The 22588-nt window shown below is 38.3% G+C and overlaps 1 protein-coding gene across 1 annotated transcript; it reads right to left on the reverse strand.

Moving 5' to 3' along the window:
- Window positions 1–17380: 17380 nt before the first annotated feature.
- Window positions 17381–18258, reverse strand: LOC109218856. Its single transcript, XM_019383249.1, has 2 exons — window positions 17832–18258; window positions 17381–17733 (listed from the first exon to the last, which is right to left on the reverse strand). The coding sequence occupies exons 1-2, from the start codon at window positions 18256–18258 to the stop codon at window positions 17381–17383; spliced, it is 780 nt and encodes a 259-aa protein (XP_019238794.1).
- Window positions 18259–22588: the final 4330 nt, after the last annotated feature.

A 22588-nucleotide genomic window follows, 5' to 3' on the forward strand; every position in this document is an offset into this window, starting at 1 on the left:
AGGTGGCGAAGGTTACGAGGTACCAGTTAATGAAGGTTCAGTATTTACAATTCAGGCAGAGAAATACATGCATTCTGAGTTACCTTGAACAGTAACAGAGTTATATACAATTGACCACACCAATCTCAATATGCCCTATGGGAGCTGACAAATATAATTTAAGAGAATGATGTAATATGAGGATCAAGCTGGGATTAGTGTAACCAAGATTGTTATCATTATCTAACATTTCCTAAGGGTACGGTAGTGCAGATGTGGTAATAGATCTCCTTGCGAGACACCCAGATGATGAACTCTAGAATAGTGCAATCAGATATGAATACTAGAATATTCAGAAATTTCGGAAGATAGGAAGTGGAATCCAAAAAGGGATAAATATTTACCTTAGTATGACTCCCGCCCCTAGAGAGAGAGAGATAGAATTTTAGGCATCCCGAAGAGCCAGTGAGATGAAGCAAGGGGAGCTAAAAGTGAAAGGACGTTTTGTTGAAGTTTTCAGAATAAAGTGATAGATAGAAATATTAGTCGGAGGATAAGAAGAGAGTAAATGAAATATTATGAGTAAGATGTGATAAATCGGTGATAACGGTAAATCAAAATATGACAGAATGATAGAGTCTATAGTCAAGTTAAAAAAAAAAAAAGGTGACAGGCCTTAAGACAATAATAAAGTATAGGCCAAATGTCATATCCTCATCTCGAGAAATAAGTTGGTGAGTCCAACGCGATTAACAGATGGCTAAGTTAGACCCCCTGTAGTAGCAGAAATTATTATGGTCTTGTAAACAAGATAAAATCGAACATGAATTAGGGACCGGAGGATTTGATAATGGTCGACATCGTGAGAATTTCAGAGATCGTGCTCCAACAATAATAGAATAGACAACAGACGAATAACCTTTAAAGTTCATTTAGGAAGTCGTTTGCCTAAAGCAAGCACTCTGAGCAGAGTTAATCTTAAGGGACTAAGTGTGCCAGTTTCAGTAGGTGACACCTTCGTGCGTAAGAAATTTAGTTATCCCTGGTACAAAAGGTTACCATAAGGCGATTAAGGTTAATTGATAATGTGAAAAGACGCCAAAGATGAAGAGGTGAAACATCTATAGGTAGATCGTCGTAGTACTAAATTTTAGTACTCCCCTAAAGGGGGAATATGGTATGATATGGTATTAAGTCGGAGTTAAGCGGTTCAGGAAACTATGGAATGGTAAAGGAAGAATGTGGTAAAAAGGATAAAAGAATGATGTTGCATTTATTCGGTTCCTACAGATATGTTGCGACTCCAGAACATTATGCAAGCACGACACCGGGGAGAGGCAGTAAAAGTTTCCGGCCAGGATGTTATTGATAAATAAGTGTGAATGGACACTTGATACACCAGGAGCTAGTGGCGAGAGGTAAGTTAAGACAGAGGATATATCCCAAGAGAGATTATGCAAAATATATATATGAGAATAGACCAACGAGTAATTAGTAGTTGATTCAGGAAGAGCCCAGTTATGGCTAGACAAGAGGTCACAGATAAATTAATAGATCATGCAAGATAAATGTAGTGAACCGCAACATAGTGAATTCAGTCTCGCAGATACGAGATTACAATCATTTGAAAAAAAAATCAGATAGGAGTTGAGGCAGTTAAAGGTACCGTTTTTAAGGTTTATGAAAATAAGAGAGAGTGCCACTAAGGAGACAATAAAAATTTGAGCTTAGAAGTAACCCTACGAGCACAAAGGCACAAAGTTTTGTAACTGAGGATTATTATAGGCGAGTAAGAACAACGAAAATTTCCTTCGGGTGTACGATATAACAAGCTCAGAACCTTACAAGAGCCAGAAGGTCTCCCTAAGTACTACAACGAAAGACTAGCTGAGGAAATAAGGAAGAAGGTTTCCACCTAAGCATAGTGAGCTAAAAAGTAAATGATCTTGTAACAACAGTCTCACTACAATATTGTGTACACTCCATAAGAAAGTGGCACCTATCGTGGCTAATGAATGGAAAAAAAATCAAAGGGGATGTTTGAGATCATATGAGGTACAGGAAATTACAGTATTCGTGGGCAAAAAGATAGGCCAAGTATTCATGCAACAAGTGATAGGACGACCAGCAAAAGTAATTGCTTACATTTAAGGACAACTGAGAAGGCACGAAAGGAAATTTATGGTGGTAGCAAGTTTAAGGAAGGTTGCGAGTAGTATAAATAGATCGGTGTAGGTCCTAAAGTAAAGTATTGTAGAGAAATAAGGTTTTAGGTAGATAGGAGTAAGGATGTGAAAAGGTGAGTGAGAAGGTGACGAGAATATGTATGTCCTTGGGATTAAACCCATCAAAACAAGGGAGCTGATGATTTCCATATGTAATAAAAAGCTCGGTACAGCCTGAATGGACACAAAGGAGTCTAAGACTAGGAGCAATTAGAAGAGATGAAATGCTGCCCTGGTAGTAGAATAAAGGTGTAATTGTGATAGATAAGAGGATGACATTTAGGCCTTTGATTGAGGAATAATTTAAAGAAAAGGGATTTTATGAATTGCACGGGATTGGAATACCCATAAGATGAATCATGATAGGATGCTATGAAATATGGTTATTGAAGTATAGTATTATCCCTAGGTGGATCAGGAAAATCACTTCAGATGTTCCTCGATAAGATGTGAGCCCTAGTGATAGTGTATTACGTGAGAGGTTACAAGTTATCAGTGATAGATTATATTTCAACATTGAGGTGAATAAACAATAGATGGGTACAAGTTCCAAAGTACAAGATGAGATTTGTTTGTTATTCTTAAGATGAATAATAATGAGGAAGCACTAAGAGGTCGTTTGGTAGCTGGTTAGAAGAAAGGTTATTCATGTATAAGGGGTAACATAACTTATACCATGTTTGGTAGGCAATAGTTATTTTGTATAAAATTCTGCATAACTAATACCATGTTTGGTTGACATTTTTCAATTATGCATAAATAATACATGTATAAGTTATGAGTCAATCTGTGTATTATTTTATGCGGGGTAGAAGATGGAATAACTAATACATGTATTAGTAATACATGGATAAAATACTGAAATGACAAATTTACCCCTATCACTTTACACATAAGGCTTCCTTATTTCTCCGCCAACCCGTCAACAGGTTTCACTTGCTTTCACTTGCCAACTATATACCTTGTCTTCTCTCATTTTTAAAGAACAAACTAGCAAAAGCAAACTAGAGAAGCCACTAGAAAATGGAAATACCAAAACTAAGAAGTGAAAATCAAATATGTCTAAACTTCACATAGTTCAGTAGTATGACGAAGAAGTGAAAGTAACACCCAAAGTTCCTAACTAAATTGTTTCCTACATAAATGGAAAGAGAGAAAAAACAATACAAAAGAAGGCCAGGGGTATAGTTGTAAACAAGCATTTTACTTTAAAATTTATATAATGTATATCAATTTCTAATACAACAAACCAAACATTCAAAAAAATAATCTCTGCATAACTAATACCTGCATAACTAATCCCTGCATTACTTATCCCTGCATAACTAATCCCAGCATAACTAATACATGTATAACTAATACCTGCATAACTCTAACCGGCAACCAAACGACCCCTAAAGGACTTAGATTTATACATATAGGATAAGCAGCGAAAGAGTAACCTGGAGTTGGGTAGCAAACCTCGGTAATAATAAACCGAAGTAAGTTTTATGGTATAGTATAACCTACCTAGATGTAGTAAATCCATAAGGATAGATATACAAGTCTATGAAACAAGAGATAGCATTAGTCTTAAGTTCGATAAAGTACCAAGCGAAAGACATCAGTACACCTATAGATGCCTAGAGGGACAGCTTGTCATAATTCTGTATATGTTCATAAAGTGAGGCTTAGAGATTGGCTGAAATATGGAGGAAAAAGGGAAGACGAGTCGCTAGGCACTCATACAATGACACAGTCGTACATACTGGATGACATAAGGTAGCAAATGTTACGATGTTGGAAAAATTCCGACCACATGTCGTGGTATGAGAAAGAAGGCTAAAGGTGGGAATACCCTGGCCTTTTGAATTTATTTACAGAACAGTTTCCTAGATGTCAAGGACAATATTAAAGAATTCTTAAGAGCTACAGGTTATGAGACTGATAAGCGCATTAATCAACATTCGAGGACGAATGTTCCAAAGGGGGGAATGATGTTACACCCTGTGTTTTCGTACGTAAGAATACATCATAAGTCAATTAATGTAAGCTCAGAAAGGGAATCATCTTTTAAAAGTTTACAAAGTTAGTTCATCATGTTAACGTGGAGGTTAAAAATATTTAAGATCATTAGTACCAAGTAGCAAGAGGGTTTGAAGGCTTAGAAGCTAAACGAATTGAAGAAAATAAGTTTCGTCGAAAGTCGACAAGATGGAATGTTTTACCATGTACTTTTGGGGTGATACTAGGGTTATTAACATTATAAGGAGATTATATTATGAGTTGTTTTAGTCGTACAATAGTTGGTGTTATGTTTTGAAGTCAAGCGAGTTGTGGAACAAAAGTTGGAAAAGGGTCATCACAAGTTCCATTCATAAATGTGCTGAAAATTAGGTCAAATGTAACTGAGTTTTTCTCCCAATATACTTGGAATTAGGGGATGATCTACCTATCAAATTAAAGATATATGACTCTAGTTTCTAACGCATTAAACCGTTCATCGATACAACATAGGAGTAGAGAGATAGAGGCATTTTTGCGAGACTGCACAAGCTGCTAGGTGACAAGTAGGTGTGTCACCTACTTGGTTAAATGATAGCCAGAAAATAGGAAATTTCGGGTCGGCCAAAGAGCCCATTTAAAGGTTATCTCCTGCAATATAACCCTCATTATATATCACAAATAACCAGACCTAAACCCCTGCAAACATCCTCCCAAAAATTATCCACAAACCCTAATCGATTTTCCCTCTCTTTCAAGTTCTAATTGGGGGTAAAACCTAGAGTTTGAAGAACCAAGGGAAGGGATGAGTTATCCAACAAGTAAGGTGAGTTTACTGCTCTGTTTCATACATTTATTCTGCTGTGAATTCATGGTAATTCGTTCTATACATGTAAGAACTCACGGGACGGTGATCGGAAGCCGTGAGTTCGAGTTATTCACTTGTAGCGGACTGTTTTGTGGACTGTTTTGTGTTGCTGTTGGGCTGCGTGTTTTACTACTATTTTGTGGAGTTTTGGAGGAGCAAGGATGTGGAAAAACACCATATAGATGTAGGGTTGTGGGCTGGTAGTTCTTCGTAACATTTCCGGGTCGTTTGACACGACTACGGTGGCCGTCGTATGTATGAAGTGATTAGGTTGTGCGTGGACTGTTTTGGGAGGCTCAATATGATTATTATTGATGTTTTTTGGGCTGTTTTGTGATTGTTTGGAATTGTGTGAAGTCATATATATAGGGGAGGTGCTGTCCGTTTCATCGTAAAATAGGTTGTGGTCGATACATAATAGTTATGACGCTTGAATGATAACTACAGTATTGTTTCTCTTATTGTAGACTAAGGAGTCGTGAAAATTGCATAGCTTGAGATTGGGGCAGTATATACAAGGTATGTTAAGGCACTTCCTTCTTTCTTTTGGCATGATCTAACAGAAATGAACATAAACGATACGCTATTTCATAATGAATCTACTCCTAGAAACTAAGGTTGTCCATGTTGTTCTTTCCGTACAAAGTTATTCTAAGAAAGTATGTATGATCCTTGAGTCCTAGTGAAGACCATATTGATGGTATGATGTCCATAATGTTAATCAATGGTGCAATGACTTTACGTCACTCCAAAAGGTTTAGAACGTGATTTCATGAGTCTAGCATGCATTATATATGTATCTACTTTACTCTACCGAGCCGCGCTATAGTCGGCCGGGTATGGCACCTATTGTGCAACCACTGATCAGTTGGGTTTTACCGAGCTCCACGTGGCCGGGTATGATTCTACCGAGCCTTATGATGGCCGGGTACGTTTTTACCGAGTCCTCTATGAGGCCGGGTACGATATGATGATGATGATGCCCACAGAGGCGTATGTTTTTAAAAGTTTATGTATATATATGTATTATGGATTTCATGTCAGTATCCCCCAGAGGCACTCAGATGTTACAGGTTGTATCTCCTCTATCTCTCTTTACATTACTGTTCTTGTTTATGCTCTCCTGCCTTACATACTCGGTACTTTATTTGTACTGACGTCCCTTTTGCCTGGGGACGCTGCGTTTCATGCCCGCAGGTCCCGATAGACAGGTTGACATTCCTCCAAGTAGGCTATCAGTTCAGCGGAAGGCGTTAGTGCACTCCACTTGCTTCGGAGTTGCCTATTTGGTCAGTATGCTTTGGATATGTATTGATTGGTATGGCGGGGCCCTGTCCCGACCTTTATGATATTAGGTACTCTTAGAGGCTTGTAGACAGATGTCAGGTGTATGGATACTTGTATGGCCTTTTCGGCTTATGTTTTGAGTTTACAAATGGTCATGTCGGCCTTATAGGCCCGTATGTCACATGTATAAGTTTGCATATCATGGTGGGTCATCATATGTTGAGTATTCCCCTATGTTTCATTCTTGTTATCTCATGACGAGTTTTCTAGCTCATTTACCATGATAGTATGATAAGAAAGATATGTTATGTTGGTACTCGGTTGAGTAAGGCACCGGGTGCTCGTCGCGGCCCATCCAGTTTGGGTCGTGACAGATCTCTTGTGACAAAGGTCCACACTCGGAGCAAGAAACAAATTAATCAATTTTGGGCTAGAACTCAGCCCGCCAGCTTCCGAAGACATGTCCTTCTTCAGGACTTCCAGGTCGCCCAGCCCGAAAAAATCTTCCAAAGTGGACGAGTCCACACCATCAAAGAAAGAATGAAGGGAGTCGTCTGTGCCATAAAACCCTTCACTAGACTTCTCTTTTCCTGGTTGGGACTCCTCAAGCATGGACCCGGTGTAGGAGGGCGTCTCCATAATTTCTATTATACCGGTTACTTCCTTCGGAGCAGAGCTGGCTTCTCGGGGGTCCCACCCCCTGTCTCTATATCGGCCTCCCGAGACTGAGGGAGTCCGGCCTCACGAATCTCTCCCTTGGCTGCCGCTTGCTCCCCGGGAGGGGACGATCCATGGGAAACACAAATTTTTTCTTCTTCCGACTCATCCCTGAGCCGGAGAAGCATCAGAATCTGGCACCCGGGAGCCCGTACTCTTCTTGGGCTTATGAGCCACCATCTTCTTTGGCTTCACCTTGGGACCCGGGGAGTCCGAAGATATTCATTTCCTCTTTTTCTTCTCCCCCGCGGTAGCCCCGGGCTGTTCCGTAATGAAGGGATCAACGGACAAGGACACGTCATCATCCCCTTCCAAAGGCCTAAGTTCGGTGGTCTTAGGCAAACCTATAAAAGAAAGAAGAAAGGTTAATACGATGTGAGTTAATAGCACGGTAATAGCTATTCGAAGGAGAACCTTACCATGAGAACGGGCCTCCACCAGCCCTTCGAAAGTTTGCGCCATGAGTGCTCGAAGTATGACATATGCTTGCATATGCCTTCGATCCGCTCCTTGAGCCGGGGGACCGTATTTGGAACCCGAGCAACAGCTGCACAACCATAGATACGAATGATGAGAAGGGAAATGAAGAAACATTGACACTTAAGGAATGTCTGTACTTACGAGATTCATTCCACTTCTCGGGGAATGGCATAAACTCGGGAGGAATCAATTCTTCAGTCTTCACCAAACAAAGCGCCCCTGCCAGCCTCGGTCTCGATCATCGTCAATACTCGAAAAGGGGGGCCTTGCTGGCCCGACGAGTGAGCTTGATTAGTCCCCCTCGAAAAATTCGGGGGCTGTATAGATGGAGCAAGTGGTCGATGGTGAACCGACGAGACTCGGTGTTATATAAAAAATAATGGAGGAGGATCACGATCTTCTATAGAGACGGGTGTATTTTCCCAAGGCACACCTCGTATCTCTTGCAAAAATCTAAAATAACTGGGTCTACCGGGCCCAGTGTGAAGGGGTAAGTGTAAACACATAAATACCCCTCCACGAGGGTAGTAATAGCATCCTCAGGCCCGGGGACTACTACGTCTTTGCATCCCCATTTAAAGTCCTCTCGGACCACGAGAAGGACATCTTCGATAATGAAGCATATATACCTCGATGCTCCTTCACCCCGGTCTTATTTGGATGAGGGTTTCTCGACTTTGAAGTCATCCACGATTGAGCAACCCCCGGGTATAAAGCTTTTCATGGGAGGCTCAGGGCTAGATGCCCCCGAGGCAGCCACCTCGGGAGCGGCCACTTCGGGAACAACCGCCTCGGAAGCAGCCACGTCAACATTCAAGGTCAGGTAGGAAGATGAAGGGGCAGCCTGTTGAGGGACTGATTTACACGTTTTAGCCATTGCTATCTGGAAAAGTTTGAAAATTTAAAGAAAAAATACAAAGGTTTGAAATAACAAGTTTGAAGGCTGAAGAGCAGAGTATGAAGATTTGAAGAAAATCTGGGTAAGAACCTAAGAACAGCTATGAGAATTTGCAGATCAAGGATGAAGATATGAAGGTTTGAAAGAAGTTGGTGATAGCTAGAAAATTTTAAGGTAGAAGCTTGATCAGAAAGTGAAAAAAGAACAGAGGATAGAAGCTTTTATAGGGGAAGTACACGACACTTCGCATTCAAAGACAACCAGCCGGTGGTTGACACGTATCCCAAGTCAAAACAACATGACTAATGGGATGTTCCAACTTCTTCGTCGTTTTGGTCGTGACGTATGAAGGAACGAACCGAGGTTCATCTATCATTTCTCATCGTTTCGGAAAACCTACTCTCTGAAAAACAAGGGGACTATTTGTATATGCTTAAACCGGGGCTAGTGAGCACCCCGATTTCTTGGTGTGGAAAACGAAGCCAGGAATCTCCCGTACTAAGGCCCGAACGAAGCGCTTACCACCCGGGCCATTGAGACAATGCCCCCAGAATCTGGTTCGAGCTCCAAGACCTCGGAAGGCATAATCAAAGGGTTGTACACGACTGACGAAAGATATCACGGCGTAAATCTCGGCCCGTATCGACAGCGGATCAGTGATTAACGAAAAAGAAGATTTTTACCTTTCTTAGAGTTGTAATTATGGTAAAACTCCCCTACTAAATAAAGGGGAAGTTTATTATTCAATAGGGGCACTGTAATACGCATATCAAGGTAATATACATTTATTTTCTCTGCTTCTAAAAGTTATTCAAAGTTCTTATTTATGCTCATAGTTCTTCATAAGTATTTGGCTTCGAATCGAGGTCAGAACAATCACTCAGCTCAGACCCGAGCTCGGGCCTAACATTGCAACGGGTTTGGATATTTATTCTATCTTCAATTCACTTATGTAACTTTATTATCAATTGTATTGAATTAGTCCACATATCCTTAAAACCGCGTATAAATTCAATTGTTATCCATTTTTAATGAAAAACACTCTTAATAATATTTTTATTTAAGGTAGGGGTGGCGTAGGGGTAAGGTGGGTGCGGTGTGGTGGGGGGATACTGGTGGGTAAGATGGGTAGGGTCGGGGGTGGGGTGTGGAGGGTTGGTGGGGATGGGGAATAGGGTGGGAATGCTAAAAATGAGTTTTGGAAAATCTCTTCTCTTGATAGGAAAAATATTTTTCTCCAATTGGAGGAAAATAAGTTAATGAGAAAAATATTTTCTAAAATATTTAAGCCAACCTAACATGAAAAAATTGAAAAATCATTCATACCAGACACTCTTCAACAATAAAATTTTCGAAATGTCCAAAATATTGAAAAGTAAATTCTATTAGTTGTGAATTACTTTTAAAAGCAAGTAGAGCGTCCAATGTCTTGTCCGGTTTGCTCAAGATGTTATATGCATCCCTTTTCAAGAAGTTTACTAGTCCTTTACCTTGAGCTGCCCTCATCAGTTAGGAGTGATTCAATAAATATGATTGCCTATTGTCAAACTCTAATAAGAGGCCTAAAAATATATCATCACTACTAGAAATTGGCACATTTTCGATCACCGTAGCTGTCTGAAAAAGATCGAAATTTTATTTTTCTGACACGCTTCTGACAAAAAATGATCGGTCAAAAAATATTAGGTCGAAAACTACTATAAGGCCGATTCGGTCAGAAATCTCCAAAGGATGTGGTCAGACAACCAAAAACATGGACGACCAAAGATTTTCACACATTTTCGATCGAAACAGTCGGAACTTCTAAAATTTAAAAGTAATAATATTTTTTTATTTAAGTTTCTGACCGAAACAGAAGGAAACCTGGAGCTTTATTTAACATACCAATCACTTTGATTGAAAAACTAGGTATTATCATTTGACTTCGGTTGTAGAAAATGGGCTTGAATACTATGTAAAAATTGGCGGAGTTCTGTTATATTTTCAGCTACATCACCTGTTAAATGAGAAAAACAACCAAACAATCTAGCCAACTAGTAAATATCAAGATTTCAACCAATCAAACCCATAATACACAAACTATCAAAGCATTAAACATAATATTTGTGTCTAGAAACATCCAAATACTAGCCTATGCATTCAAAAATATTCAAACAATTCTAAACAATTCAATAATCAAACCACAATCAAGTCTATCACAACCACAATTAAGACTATAAACCTTCAAGGACATGTCTATCACAACCAAGTGTAAACACCACATCCATAACAAATACTAATCATCGCCGTCAGATTCAGTCTCCTTCTCAAATAGATCATTGCCATGTTTATTCATGAAGTTCTGCATCTTAGAAAATATTGCATAATATACTTTTCATTGTTTCATTAATCATGAATTTATTTTCACATAGATTTCATCGTTTCTTGATTTTGCAAAGTAGAAGCACTAAGGAATAATACGGCGCGGAGGATCGTCTTACCTCAAATCCGTAGACTTTACCTCTCATTATTCCACCTGCCACATATGTCCATATGGAAGCCATTTCATCAGGCGACAGTTGGGTTAAAGTCGGCTGAATTTGTCGCTATTCGTTCGAACCTTTATGATGCCCTTCTTGAAATAAGATTGATAAGCATTATATAAGCAATCTAATATTATTAAAAATGAAATAGTCTTGAACTTAAAAAGTTCCATATGTCTCAGACGCACGCGGCTCGACCCAATTTTCTCTTGCACATCCTTTTTGCTTATGTGTCTCCTCTCATGAGTCATATCTCTCCCTCTTTTCTTTTGCTGTAAAATAAAAAATATGATTTTGATAAAAGTTCGATCGCATATATTTAAAGCTAAAAATATTTATAAATAAATTATCAATCTCAATCGATAGGTCCCCTAACTAGATGAGTCTCTAGCGTGCAACGAGCTACCTTTACTAGAGATTCAGGCTGCCTTTCCTTGTTCACTCTTCTTCTTCTATTCAGGAGTGTTCCACTTCTCGAGAAGTTTATTCCAAACATCTATTCATTATCACTGAGTCTTGTTCTCCCTAAGCAACATACATAGTATCTTCAATCCACTTACAGCTTCTTCTCGAAATTTTTATTTTCATATCAAGGATGTCATGTGCACATTGTTTGCAAGATAAATAATAACGTTAGATGAAGACAATAAGTGTTACAAAAATTTAATTTATTTTTATTCTAAAATAATTTCACATATCTCTCTAACAAGATGCTATCTCTGTCTCTGGGAATTTCATGTCTCATGATAAAACAGTTTCATAGACTCCACAATCATATGCATGGATTGATAGGATGACAAAACTTTGCGTTAAATTTACCATTTTTAACAAATCTTCCTTAAATAATATATGTACAACCACATTCAAAAATTTAAAAAAATCTAAGTATTGCTTACCTAATCTCATAAGGGATGATCCTCAACGAAAAATAAATATTATATTGTACAATCCCTCTAACATTTTCTTTGTGTGAATCAGTAGGTGTAAAAGTACCACTAGATGGGAATGCAGTTGAGCAATATCCTCCAATATCAAGCCTAAATATGATGAGACTGGATGATGACGAAGTTTATAATGGAGTGGACGATGATGGAGGTATAAATTAGACGAACCATCATGCTGACTAATATGATAGCCTAGGAATGCAATCGTGGACGAGCCACTATGCTGACTAATATAAAAACCCGGGAGAAGGAGATGGCATAAAAGGTTCATAAATGAAATTAAAGGTGGCGCTACTGTGCATGCCATAGCATGAAGTAGTACTAAACTGAGCTAGACAGGAAGGGGGTACTGAAAAAGGCGGGTGGCAATGAAGTCGACCGAGAATGATGAGGAGAAAAACTCATATTTGACATGACTGAAATAGTGTGACTTGTACTTGGCAAAGCGTGTTTCTTCTTCTTAGATTTACCTTTTTTTGCTACCCTTAGATGTCATCTATGTAATATAAGCATCGTAAAATATAAAACAAAAATATCCGACATATTATAAAAAAATATAAAGTAATTCTTTTACATATTAAATGATTAAAGAAATAACATAAAAACCGGCCAATATGTCATAAAACATAAAGTAATTTCAACTGGCCTTGGGCGCGTGATAGCTTAAATAAATAGCCACATCAGATATGCCAAACGGTAAAAAAATGTAAATTACTATTTCACTTTTTAACTTTCATTTCCGATTGATAATTTCATCATATTCTACTCCCTTCGTTCACTTTTATTTGCCATGTATACTAAAAATAAATTTTTATTTTTACTTGTCACTTTACTTTTACGCATATCAAGAGAAGACAAATATTTTTTTCCTGTTATACCCATAGTATTTATTACTCATTTCAAATCATTTTCTCAAATCCAATAAAATATGCATCAATTAATATGGGTATTATGGTAAATTATGCACTTCATTTATTATTTTTTAAGGGACGTGTAAAGTCAAAACATTGACAAGTAAAAGTGAACGGAGGGACTACCTATTTATTCTCTCTTTCCTCCATTAAATTGAAGATTCTGCTCCCATATCTATTTCAATCCTTTCCTCTTTCTTGGTCCTCTCTTTAGTAAATACTCCCTCCGTTCTAATTTATGTGAACCTGTTTGATCTGGTACGGAGTTTAAGAAAAAATGAAGACTTTTGCAATTTGTGGTCCTAAAAAAATCAAAAAGGGGCCCAGAGTATTTGTGTGGTTATAAAAGCTTTTCATTAAGAGTAGAATTTTAAGTTTAAGCTAAATTTTTACCAAATTTAGAAAGGGTTCATTCTTTTTGGAACGGACCGAAAAGGAAATAGGTTCACATAAACTGGAACAGAGGGAGTAACAGTTTTTATTCATTTTCTTGGTCTCGTTTCCATTTCCCGTCATGACAATAAAGAATATTGAATATTTTTATTGTGTTTTAACTTGATATATACTTTAATGCTATTTTTGGCCATGACGTTTGATTTCAACAGATGAAAAGTGAACAGATTTGGGTGTTTCTAGCAATATGTATGCCATCTTCTTGTGTTTGTAGTTTATATGTATTATGATGAAGATCGGATATTAGCTAGATTGAAAAGAGAGAAGAGAAATGAACGAGAATGTTATAGAACAAAGGCTCCATTGGAGAGCAAGAGCCGGAATAATATTCTCTCTAATCTAACTGAATACAATGACATGTGTCTAATATATATACACTACAATTAACAGCTAGTCTAATCAATCTTACTACTTCTGCTAATTCACTAACAACCAATCCCATAATTAGTTATAACTAACTTCCTAACTAACCCACTGACTCACGTGATAGTCACATGCTGCTTCTCTCTTCAATACTCCCCTCATGCTAGGTGGTGCAAATAGATTGAGCACTCCTAACTTGCTCATCAAGTACTCATGTTGTGATCTCCCCGGTGCCTTTGTGAATAGATCTGCTTCTTGATCCTTAGACATCACATACTTGGTTTTGACTATCCCTTGTTGAATCCTTTCTCTGATGAAGTGTAGGTCTCTCTATGTGCTTTGTACGCTCATAAAATATGGGATTTGCAGCAATTTGAATTGCTGCTTTGCTGTCACAGTGCAGCTCCACTAGCAGTTCAACTTCTGCACCCAATTCTTTACAAAGTCCTGTCAACCATAAGATTTCTGCAACTCCTGCTGCTAGGCTCCTGTATTCTGCCTCTGCTGAGCTTCTCGAAATTGTGCATTGTTTCTTGGATTTCCGTGACACTAATGAATCTCCCAATTTCATCACATATCCTGCTACTTATCTCCTGGAAACTGGGCATGATGCCCAATCAGCATCACAAAAGGCTATGAGCTTTGTGGACTGTTTAGAGCTCATTAGCAACCTCAGTCCTGGAGCACCTTTAATATATCTAACAACCCTGACTGCAACTTCCATGTGAGATTTCATTGGATAGTGCATGAACTGACTTAGTACATGAACTGCATAGCAGATATCTGGTCTAGTCATGGTGAGATATAGTAGCTTCCCAACTAACCTCTGATATGGTCCTGAGTCTGCCAGCTTCTCATCTTCTTTCCAGTTCATATGTTGATCATATTCCACAATGGTGAATCTCTGGTTGCATTCCATTGGTTTGGTCACTGGTTTTTGACCCTGCTAATCCAAGTTTAGCAATTAACTCCATTGCAAACTTCCTTTGATTCATCAGTATTCCTTCTTTGGACCTTGCTATCTCAATCCCAAGGAAGACCTTCAATTCCCCCAAGTCTATGATTTTGGAATTACCCTGCAGTATGGCTTTTGCCTCAGAGATCACTCCTTGATTATTCCCAGCTATGAGAAGATCATCTACATATACTAAGATGATTACTAGTTTTGTCTTGTACTTCTTTGTGAACAAAGAGTAATCAAAGTGACTCTGCACAAAACCTAAACTAAGTAGTGCCTCAGTTAGTTTTAGGTTCCATTGTCTCGAAGCTTGCTTTAGACCATACAAGAATTTATGCAGCTTGCAGACTTTCTCCCCCTGGCTGGGAAATCCCTGAGGTAAACACATACAGACCTTTTCGGTGAGGTCTCCTTGTAGAAATGCATTATAAACATCCATCTAATATATATTCCAGTTGTTTGTTGCTGCCAAAGCTAGAACTACTCTTACTGTCACCATCTTGACTACAAAAAAGAATGTTTCCTAGTAATCTAGCCCTTCTATTTGATTGTATCCTTTGGCTACTAGTCATGCCTTGTATCTTTCAATCTCCCCATTGGCTTTATACTTTATCTTGAACACCCACTTACATCCAATAGGAGTCTTCCCTGTTGGCAAGTCTACCGAGGTCTAAGTCTCATTTTCCTTGAGTGCATTCAGTTCTTGAGTCATAGCATCAATCCATTTGGGGTCTGATGTAGCTTCCTCATAGTTCACAGGTTCCTTAACGTTGGTAATCTTGGACAAATAAGACTGGTAGTTAGTTGATACTCCTGCATGGCTTAAATAGCTTTGCATTGGATACTTGCAAAGCTGCTTGCTAACTGATGTTGTTGATGAACCATTGCAGACGTAATCCTACATCCACACAGGCTCTTTAACAGTCCTAGCTGATTTTCTAAGCTGATTTTCTACAGGAGAAAATGTGTCTTGTTCTGAAAGAAGTAGTTGCTGAGTCTATATGTCTTCAAGGAGTAGGGAATGTGGTAATGAGTGTTGTGTATCAACTGCATAGTTATCTGCAACAGGTGGTGTTGCTGAGAAGCGTGTGTCATCATCTGGTGATCCTGTTGGTTCTCAGATATCTGCACTGTAAGGTGGCATTGCATCAGTAGTGGCTGGAGAGTCTAGCACAACATTAGGAAAGAGCTGTAACTTTCCTTCCTTAAGCAACTGGAATGGCAAAATGTGTTCCATAAACTTAACATCCCTGCTAACAAAGAAAGAGTTAGTTAAAATGTTATACATCCTGTAACCCTTCTGGGATGAAGAGTATCTCATCAACACAGCTCCAATTGATCTAGCTGCAAACTTGTCTCCTTCTCCTACTGCCTTGGCAAAACATAGACACCTTATTGTTCTCATATGCTGCAGAGATCGTGTTCTCCCATAAAACACCTCAAAGGATGATTCTCCTAATAACACTTATAGAGGCAGTCTGTTTATCACATAAATAGTTGCTTGTACACATTCCCCCCAAAACTTGAGAGGCAAAAACCCTTGCAATCTGATGGCTTTAGTCATTTTCAATATGTGCCTTTGCTTTCTTTCCACTACCCCATTTTGTTGTGGGGTGTGAACACAACAACTTTGGTGGATCATTCCATAAGACTAAAACAAACCATTGCATTCAGAATTAAAAAATTCAGATCCATTATCACTCCTCAAAATTTTCACAGTCACATCAAATTGAGTCTTTATTAAGGCTAGAAATTGTCTCAAACATCAATCACATCACTCTTAAGCCTCAGCAAGTAAATCCATGTCATTCTACTACAATCATCTACTATAGTAAGCAAAAAATCTATGTCCACTATGAGTTTGTACTCTATAAGGACCCCAGACATCAACATGAATCAACTGAAAAGGTTTATTTGATCTGTTTATACTCTTAGGGAAAGGCAATCTGCCTTGTCTAGCCAAAGGACAGATTGTGCGTTCCTTTATTCCGTCACTACTGGCTTTGAACTTCATGTTTGGAATCTGTTTCATCACTCTATCTGGAGCATGCCCAAGCCTTCCATGCCATACTTTCAAATCCTCCTCTTGCTTAGAATGATCCTGAAGGTGTACAGCTGCAGCCCTGGCTTCAAGTTTCTGATGATGCAAGTTGTATAAATCCTCCAGCTCCTTACCAATCCCCTTCACCTTCCCAGTTCTCACTATGAAGGTCTGCATTATCCAAAAATCAGGATAGAAGGATATAAAGCATCTTAAGTCCCTTGTAAGCTTGGACACAGATAGCAAGTTATATTTAAAGTTTGGAATATACAGAACATTCTCAACAACACTGTTTTCGCCAATTCTACTTCTCATGTACATTCAACATCAAGCGAGGTCCCATAAGATAAGTATACTTTTTGTGCATTGGCTAAACTACCTGTGTTTATCTTGTCAAGCAGCTCTCTAGTGTGAACCATATGATTGGTTGCACCAGAGTCTACTATCCAATTCTCATTTTTAACTGTTTCATTTGTGACATAAGTCTTTGTTGTACCTACAAAGCCTTTTGTGTTTTCACTTGTGTCCTTGTTGATCAACTTGAAGATCTGATCATATTGCTCCTGAGTGAACATGATTGGCCTTCCTTGTGCTAGATTGGCAGTAGGTGTGTTCATCATCTGTTGTCCTTCTTGTGAAGCTACATTGTCCATTTGCTTTGTTATTGACTGGTGTCCCTCTTGTGTAGTTGCATCAGCCATAGGTCTTTGAGGAAAACCTCTTGTTTGAGGAAAACCTGTTGCTTTCTTCCTCATTTTGAAGTCAGTTGGGTATCCATGTAGTTTGAAGAAGGTATCTCTTGTGTTCCCTTTATAGTTACAGTAGTCACAGAACAAACTCCCTCTCCTAACTTATAGTTATTTCCTGAGTTCATTCCTTTGTTGGTGAACAATGTTGTTCCATCTGCTATGTTTACAACCTGGGAAAACATTCCTAAAGCTCTTCGGCTTTCTTCTGAGATTATCATAGAAGAAGCCTTGTTGACTGTGGGCACTGCACTCATCATCAAAATCTGGCTTCTAGGATGGCTATACGTCTCATTCAGCCCCATTAGGAATTGCAACAACCTTTGGTACTCAAAATGTTCGAAATAGTTCTTAGATTCTGGGCAATCACACCCAGGGCAAGGCATCAAGGCATCATAATCCTCCCAAAGGTCTGTCAACTTAGAGAAATATGCAGACATTGAGGAAATTCCTTACGCGACAAAAAAGCAATTTCTTTGTGCAAGAAGAAGATGCGAGATCCATCGATTTTATCATACTTATCCTTCAAATCTGTCCAGACTTTATGAGCATTGGACTTATCCACAATTCCACTGGGTAACTTCTTACTCACAACATTCATAATCCATGACAAAACTATCGCATTACATTTCTCCCAAAGTTCATGCAAGGATTGATCAAATTTGTCCTTAGTACATCGGCCATCAACAAAAGCTAGCTTACTCATACCAATTAGACCTATTTTCATAGATCTACTCCACAATGCATAATTTTCAGTCCAAGTCAGTTGAATAGAAATCAAGGAACTACCTGGAATGTCGTAAGGCTGTAGATAATAAGGATGGTGATGAGCTATGGTCGTTCTTGTGCTCGTTCCAGTTGAAGTTTCTTCTCCAACTGCCATAGCTGACATATTCAGTTGAATTTGCTCTTCGCTTCAATGAATTACAGACTCGCTAGTTGCTAGTCGAAAGAAAACAAAAACTAGCTTAATCGATAGAGAAAAGCTCGAACAATCAGCAGAACATCTCTACAAAATACAAAGGAGATCGATCACAACGAGCATGTATCTAGCTCCCGTGCTCTGATACCATGATGAAGGTCGGATATTAGCTAGATTGAAAAGAGAGAAGAGAAACTAACCAGAAGGTTCTAGAACACAGGCTCCATAGGAGAGCAAATGAGCTGGAAAATTATTCTCTCTAATCTAACTGAATACAATGACTTGTGTCTAATATATATACACTACAACTAACAGCTAATCTAATCAATCTTACTACTTCTGCTAATTCACTAACAACCAATCCCATAATTAGTTATAACTAACTTCCTAACTAATGTCCTAACTAACCCACTAATTCACGTGATAGTCACGTGCTGCTTCTCTCTTCAATATATTCTGCAACCATGATTAAGCTTGTATTTTTTTGGTTTATTCCGTCACAGTATGCAAATTCTGGATTTTTTCAGGTTCTCTAATATAACAGATTAGTCTAATTTGGCGTGGTTGGATATGAAGTGGAGTAATAAAAATCATTTTGACATAAGAACTGGATTTTATTTAATCGGAGCATTAAGAAAGACATAACACTCTAGGACTGGAAGACATACGAACATCAAAATATGAAGCACGAACATAAAATGCAGATCAAAAGTCCCAGAGATGAGTATCAAAAATCGTCAGAAGAAAACCTAAGCATTTCAGAATATCTGAGTTCTAATCGCTACCTAGATGAACAGGAAAGCAGACGGGTTATTAGATTTATCAAGAAGAAACTCCAATAATCTTTCCATATCAGTGAGTAGAAATTAATGAGAGACGACCCAAAAGTCTCTCTTTATTTTGATACCTTCATTGTGAGAGACAAAATGAAGCGAGATACAAAAGGTTTAGATTGTATCTGTTATTTGATAAAAAAATTTACCTAATATATCACTTGAATGACCGGTAATTAAAAAACTAAATATTTTAGTCAGTGGGGCGGCCACATCAAATGTTCTTCCAACGAGGAAGGTGCGTGATAACATAATGGGGAGGATTGGTTCGACAAGGGGGTAAAGATATACAAATAATCGAGTCGGGAATGCATAGTTTGAGAGTATACTAAATAAGACGTGACAAGTTTAGGAGGATCCTTAGGTATTTTGCCTTAAACCAATGGGTAGGACTTGGGAGTTGGAAGAAGAGTTCGACTACTCGTATAGCCCAAACGAGCATTACAATCAAAGTTATAACAGTCAAATAATACGTGAGTAGCACTGGCGTGTTAATGAGGTTACGGGGCTAGAGCAAGAGCTGCAGGCATATGGGCTTAAACGGCCAAGGAGCAGTTCTAGATTAATGTCATGTAGCACAACTCAATAATTTGATTGGGCTCCGAACCGCATTCTCAAGGAGAACAACCATATAAAAATACGTTAAATCCTAGTTCAAGTCAGTAATGATAAATACGTCGGCATATTTTATTGGGATTTTGACCGCAAGATTTCAAATGACTATACATTTTAATAAGCATAGCAGATGCACAAATTTCACATCTTAGTAATGTTTGCGTTACGTGTATTATTTTGATTCTATTATTTTCGCTATATAAAGATGATTTCATTTCATAAAATTTAAAGACAAGTAAACATGGTCAACCATGTCAAGCAGATGAAACATTAATATATCATAACTGCAATTTACATAATTAACAAGATGCCATTTCCATGAATAGTTAGCATCGGTAAGTTTACCCCAAGCATTACAATAGTAATCATTTGCACGTAAAATATCAAAAACTAGGATTGTCCCATCTCAATGCTCTTTTTTCTTAAACAATCCGTATAAACTTCACCTATATCTCATATTTTTGGTCCTAAACTCGGAAAAAGTAGGAGGGTTATAATCGGTAATTTACGTAAAATTAGTCAATTTATGATTAAGTTAATGAGAAGTTATATGGTTGATTCAACTTGTGTAGAATTATCGTCATATTGATTTTGTTGAATTCAGTGATGAACGCAAATTCAGTGTGTGTGTGCGCAATTGATCGAGTGAGTAGAAGAGAGAATTGGTACAGAGGAAATGAGCTGTAACAGAGTTGCAGAAGGAAAAATGATCTCTCTTACATTTACAATATGAGATACAAGTATTTATATATAATTGACTAACTATGGTTTATGATGTGTGGCTCTAATTCCATAGTTTCGTACATTATTTGCCTTGCAATTTATATGCTTTAATGATAAATTACACTTTATTTGCGCGTAATGGAGTCTATTTTATGTGTAGGTGAATTGGAGATGAAGTAGAGCAAAAGGGATACTTAAATGTTGAAGTGCTCGAGAACAGTGAAAAGGAGAAAGCTGGCGAAGCCAAGCCTATAGCAGGCATTATACCTGGCGATGCCAGGCCTTTAGCTCGCGTTGGAGCTGGCGACACCAGGCCTGGGGCGAGCTCAAGCTGGAGGTAGACCTCGCGGGGCCAGGTCCGGGGCACGGACATTCCGAGCTTTGAAGGCTTATTTTGTCTCCTGGTTTGACTAGGACTTGTCCTACACGTTTAGGTTTTTTCCTACACATATAAATAGACCTAAAAATGCCACTTTTGACGGGGATTTGGACAGCAAGAGACAGACATTAGACCAGGTGATTCGACCTAAGGAGGCAAGAACACACTAGGAGCAAGCCGGAGAATTCTTCTACGAGTTTTTCACTTCCTTCTTCCTATTTCCATTATTGGTTATGAATTCTAGTATTGTAGTTATGCATACTATTATGAACAGCTAAGTTGTTATCTAGGGTTTTGATGGAACCTATTGGAGGATGATTTTCCTATTACGTTAATATAGATTTGCTGTAGCTTTTTCTTTATTTGTTCAACTACGTTTATATTGTGGTTGATTGAAGAGCTCTCAATCGACTGTGCCTATTTAGTGTGTATTACTCGGGAGAGAGTGCATATTTAGGTAGTTGTTGAACAACATCACTCCTAACGTACATGAGGGATCAATACGGAGGTTTTAAAGGTGAGATTAGGGATAACAAAACCTTGGTGCGATCCGAGTGAGCCGTACTTAATGCCAGCTAGCGTAATTCGGGAGAATATGTCTAGTAAATTGTGGCAGTTAATCGGGACAGAATTACAACACTCAGAGCGCTCAGGATCGGTAGAGAAAACTTAAAAAAATTTATAGAAAACGTAGCGGAAAGGATTCCGACAATAGGGGAAATCATAATTCTAGACCTCCGTAATCTTTTCTCCAATCCTTATCCTTGTTAATTGATAGTTTTACTGCTTTCTAATATTTTTTAGTTAATTAGATAAAAATAAATATTATAATCTTTATAATTAGCAAATTATTTGGACTTGTGTTTCTTAGCGATATTGAACAACTGTAGCTAAGCATTAGTTCTCTGTGGGATTCGACTCAGGACTTGTAAACCGGATTATATTTACAACGACCGTTTAGTCCTTCTTATAAGGCATAGTTGGGCGTGATCAAATTTTGGCGTCGTTTCCGGGGAACTAACGGTGTAGTTGTAGGTGTACGTATTGCTAGGTTGCAAGTTTGAACTTTTATTTTATTTTTTTATTTATTTATTTTTTTAATTTTTGTTTTATTTGTTGATTTGAGAAACATGGCATCTTGGAATTATGAGAGTTTTGATGTTGGAAATTCTACTATTTATCTTCCTAATGCTTATTGTGGAGGAAACCACCCATGGCAAATACTATCAGAATATTCCCAAGAGCGAGTTATGTGCACCAACTCATTCTCATATGTGGAATATGTGTGATATGTGTGGTGGTCAAGATGGTCACTTTCATGGTTGTGCTTATATTTCTTATCTTCCCCCAACCCCTTACTTTGATAGTTCTTCTTTTTCTTATGAAGTTAATAGGAACAAAGAACCCAGGGATGTTGACCTGAAAGAGATCAGGGATATGTTAAAGTATCTTGTGGAACACAATAGTAAAAGACAGATGCAGATAGAAAGGCAAGAGAAAACTATTCACAACCTCGAGGCACAAGCGAGTCAACTAGTTGAAGCATTTAATGCTCAACAAGCCAATATTGTGGATAGTATCCAAGAAGAGTGTGAATTAGATACAGGAATTGAGGTTCTAATGGAGGAGGTCAGAGTAGAACACCAACAATAATCGAACAAGATTTTGAGGATATCGATGTTGTAGAAGAGATACTAGAGTCAACTAAGGATATTGAGGATACATATTTAATTGACTCTAT

Source organism: Nicotiana attenuata, unplaced genomic scaffold, assembly GCF_001879085.1.
Source record: "Nicotiana attenuata strain UT unplaced genomic scaffold, NIATTr2, whole genome shotgun sequence".
NCBI lineage: Eukaryota > Viridiplantae > Streptophyta > Magnoliopsida > Solanales > Solanaceae > Nicotiana > Nicotiana attenuata.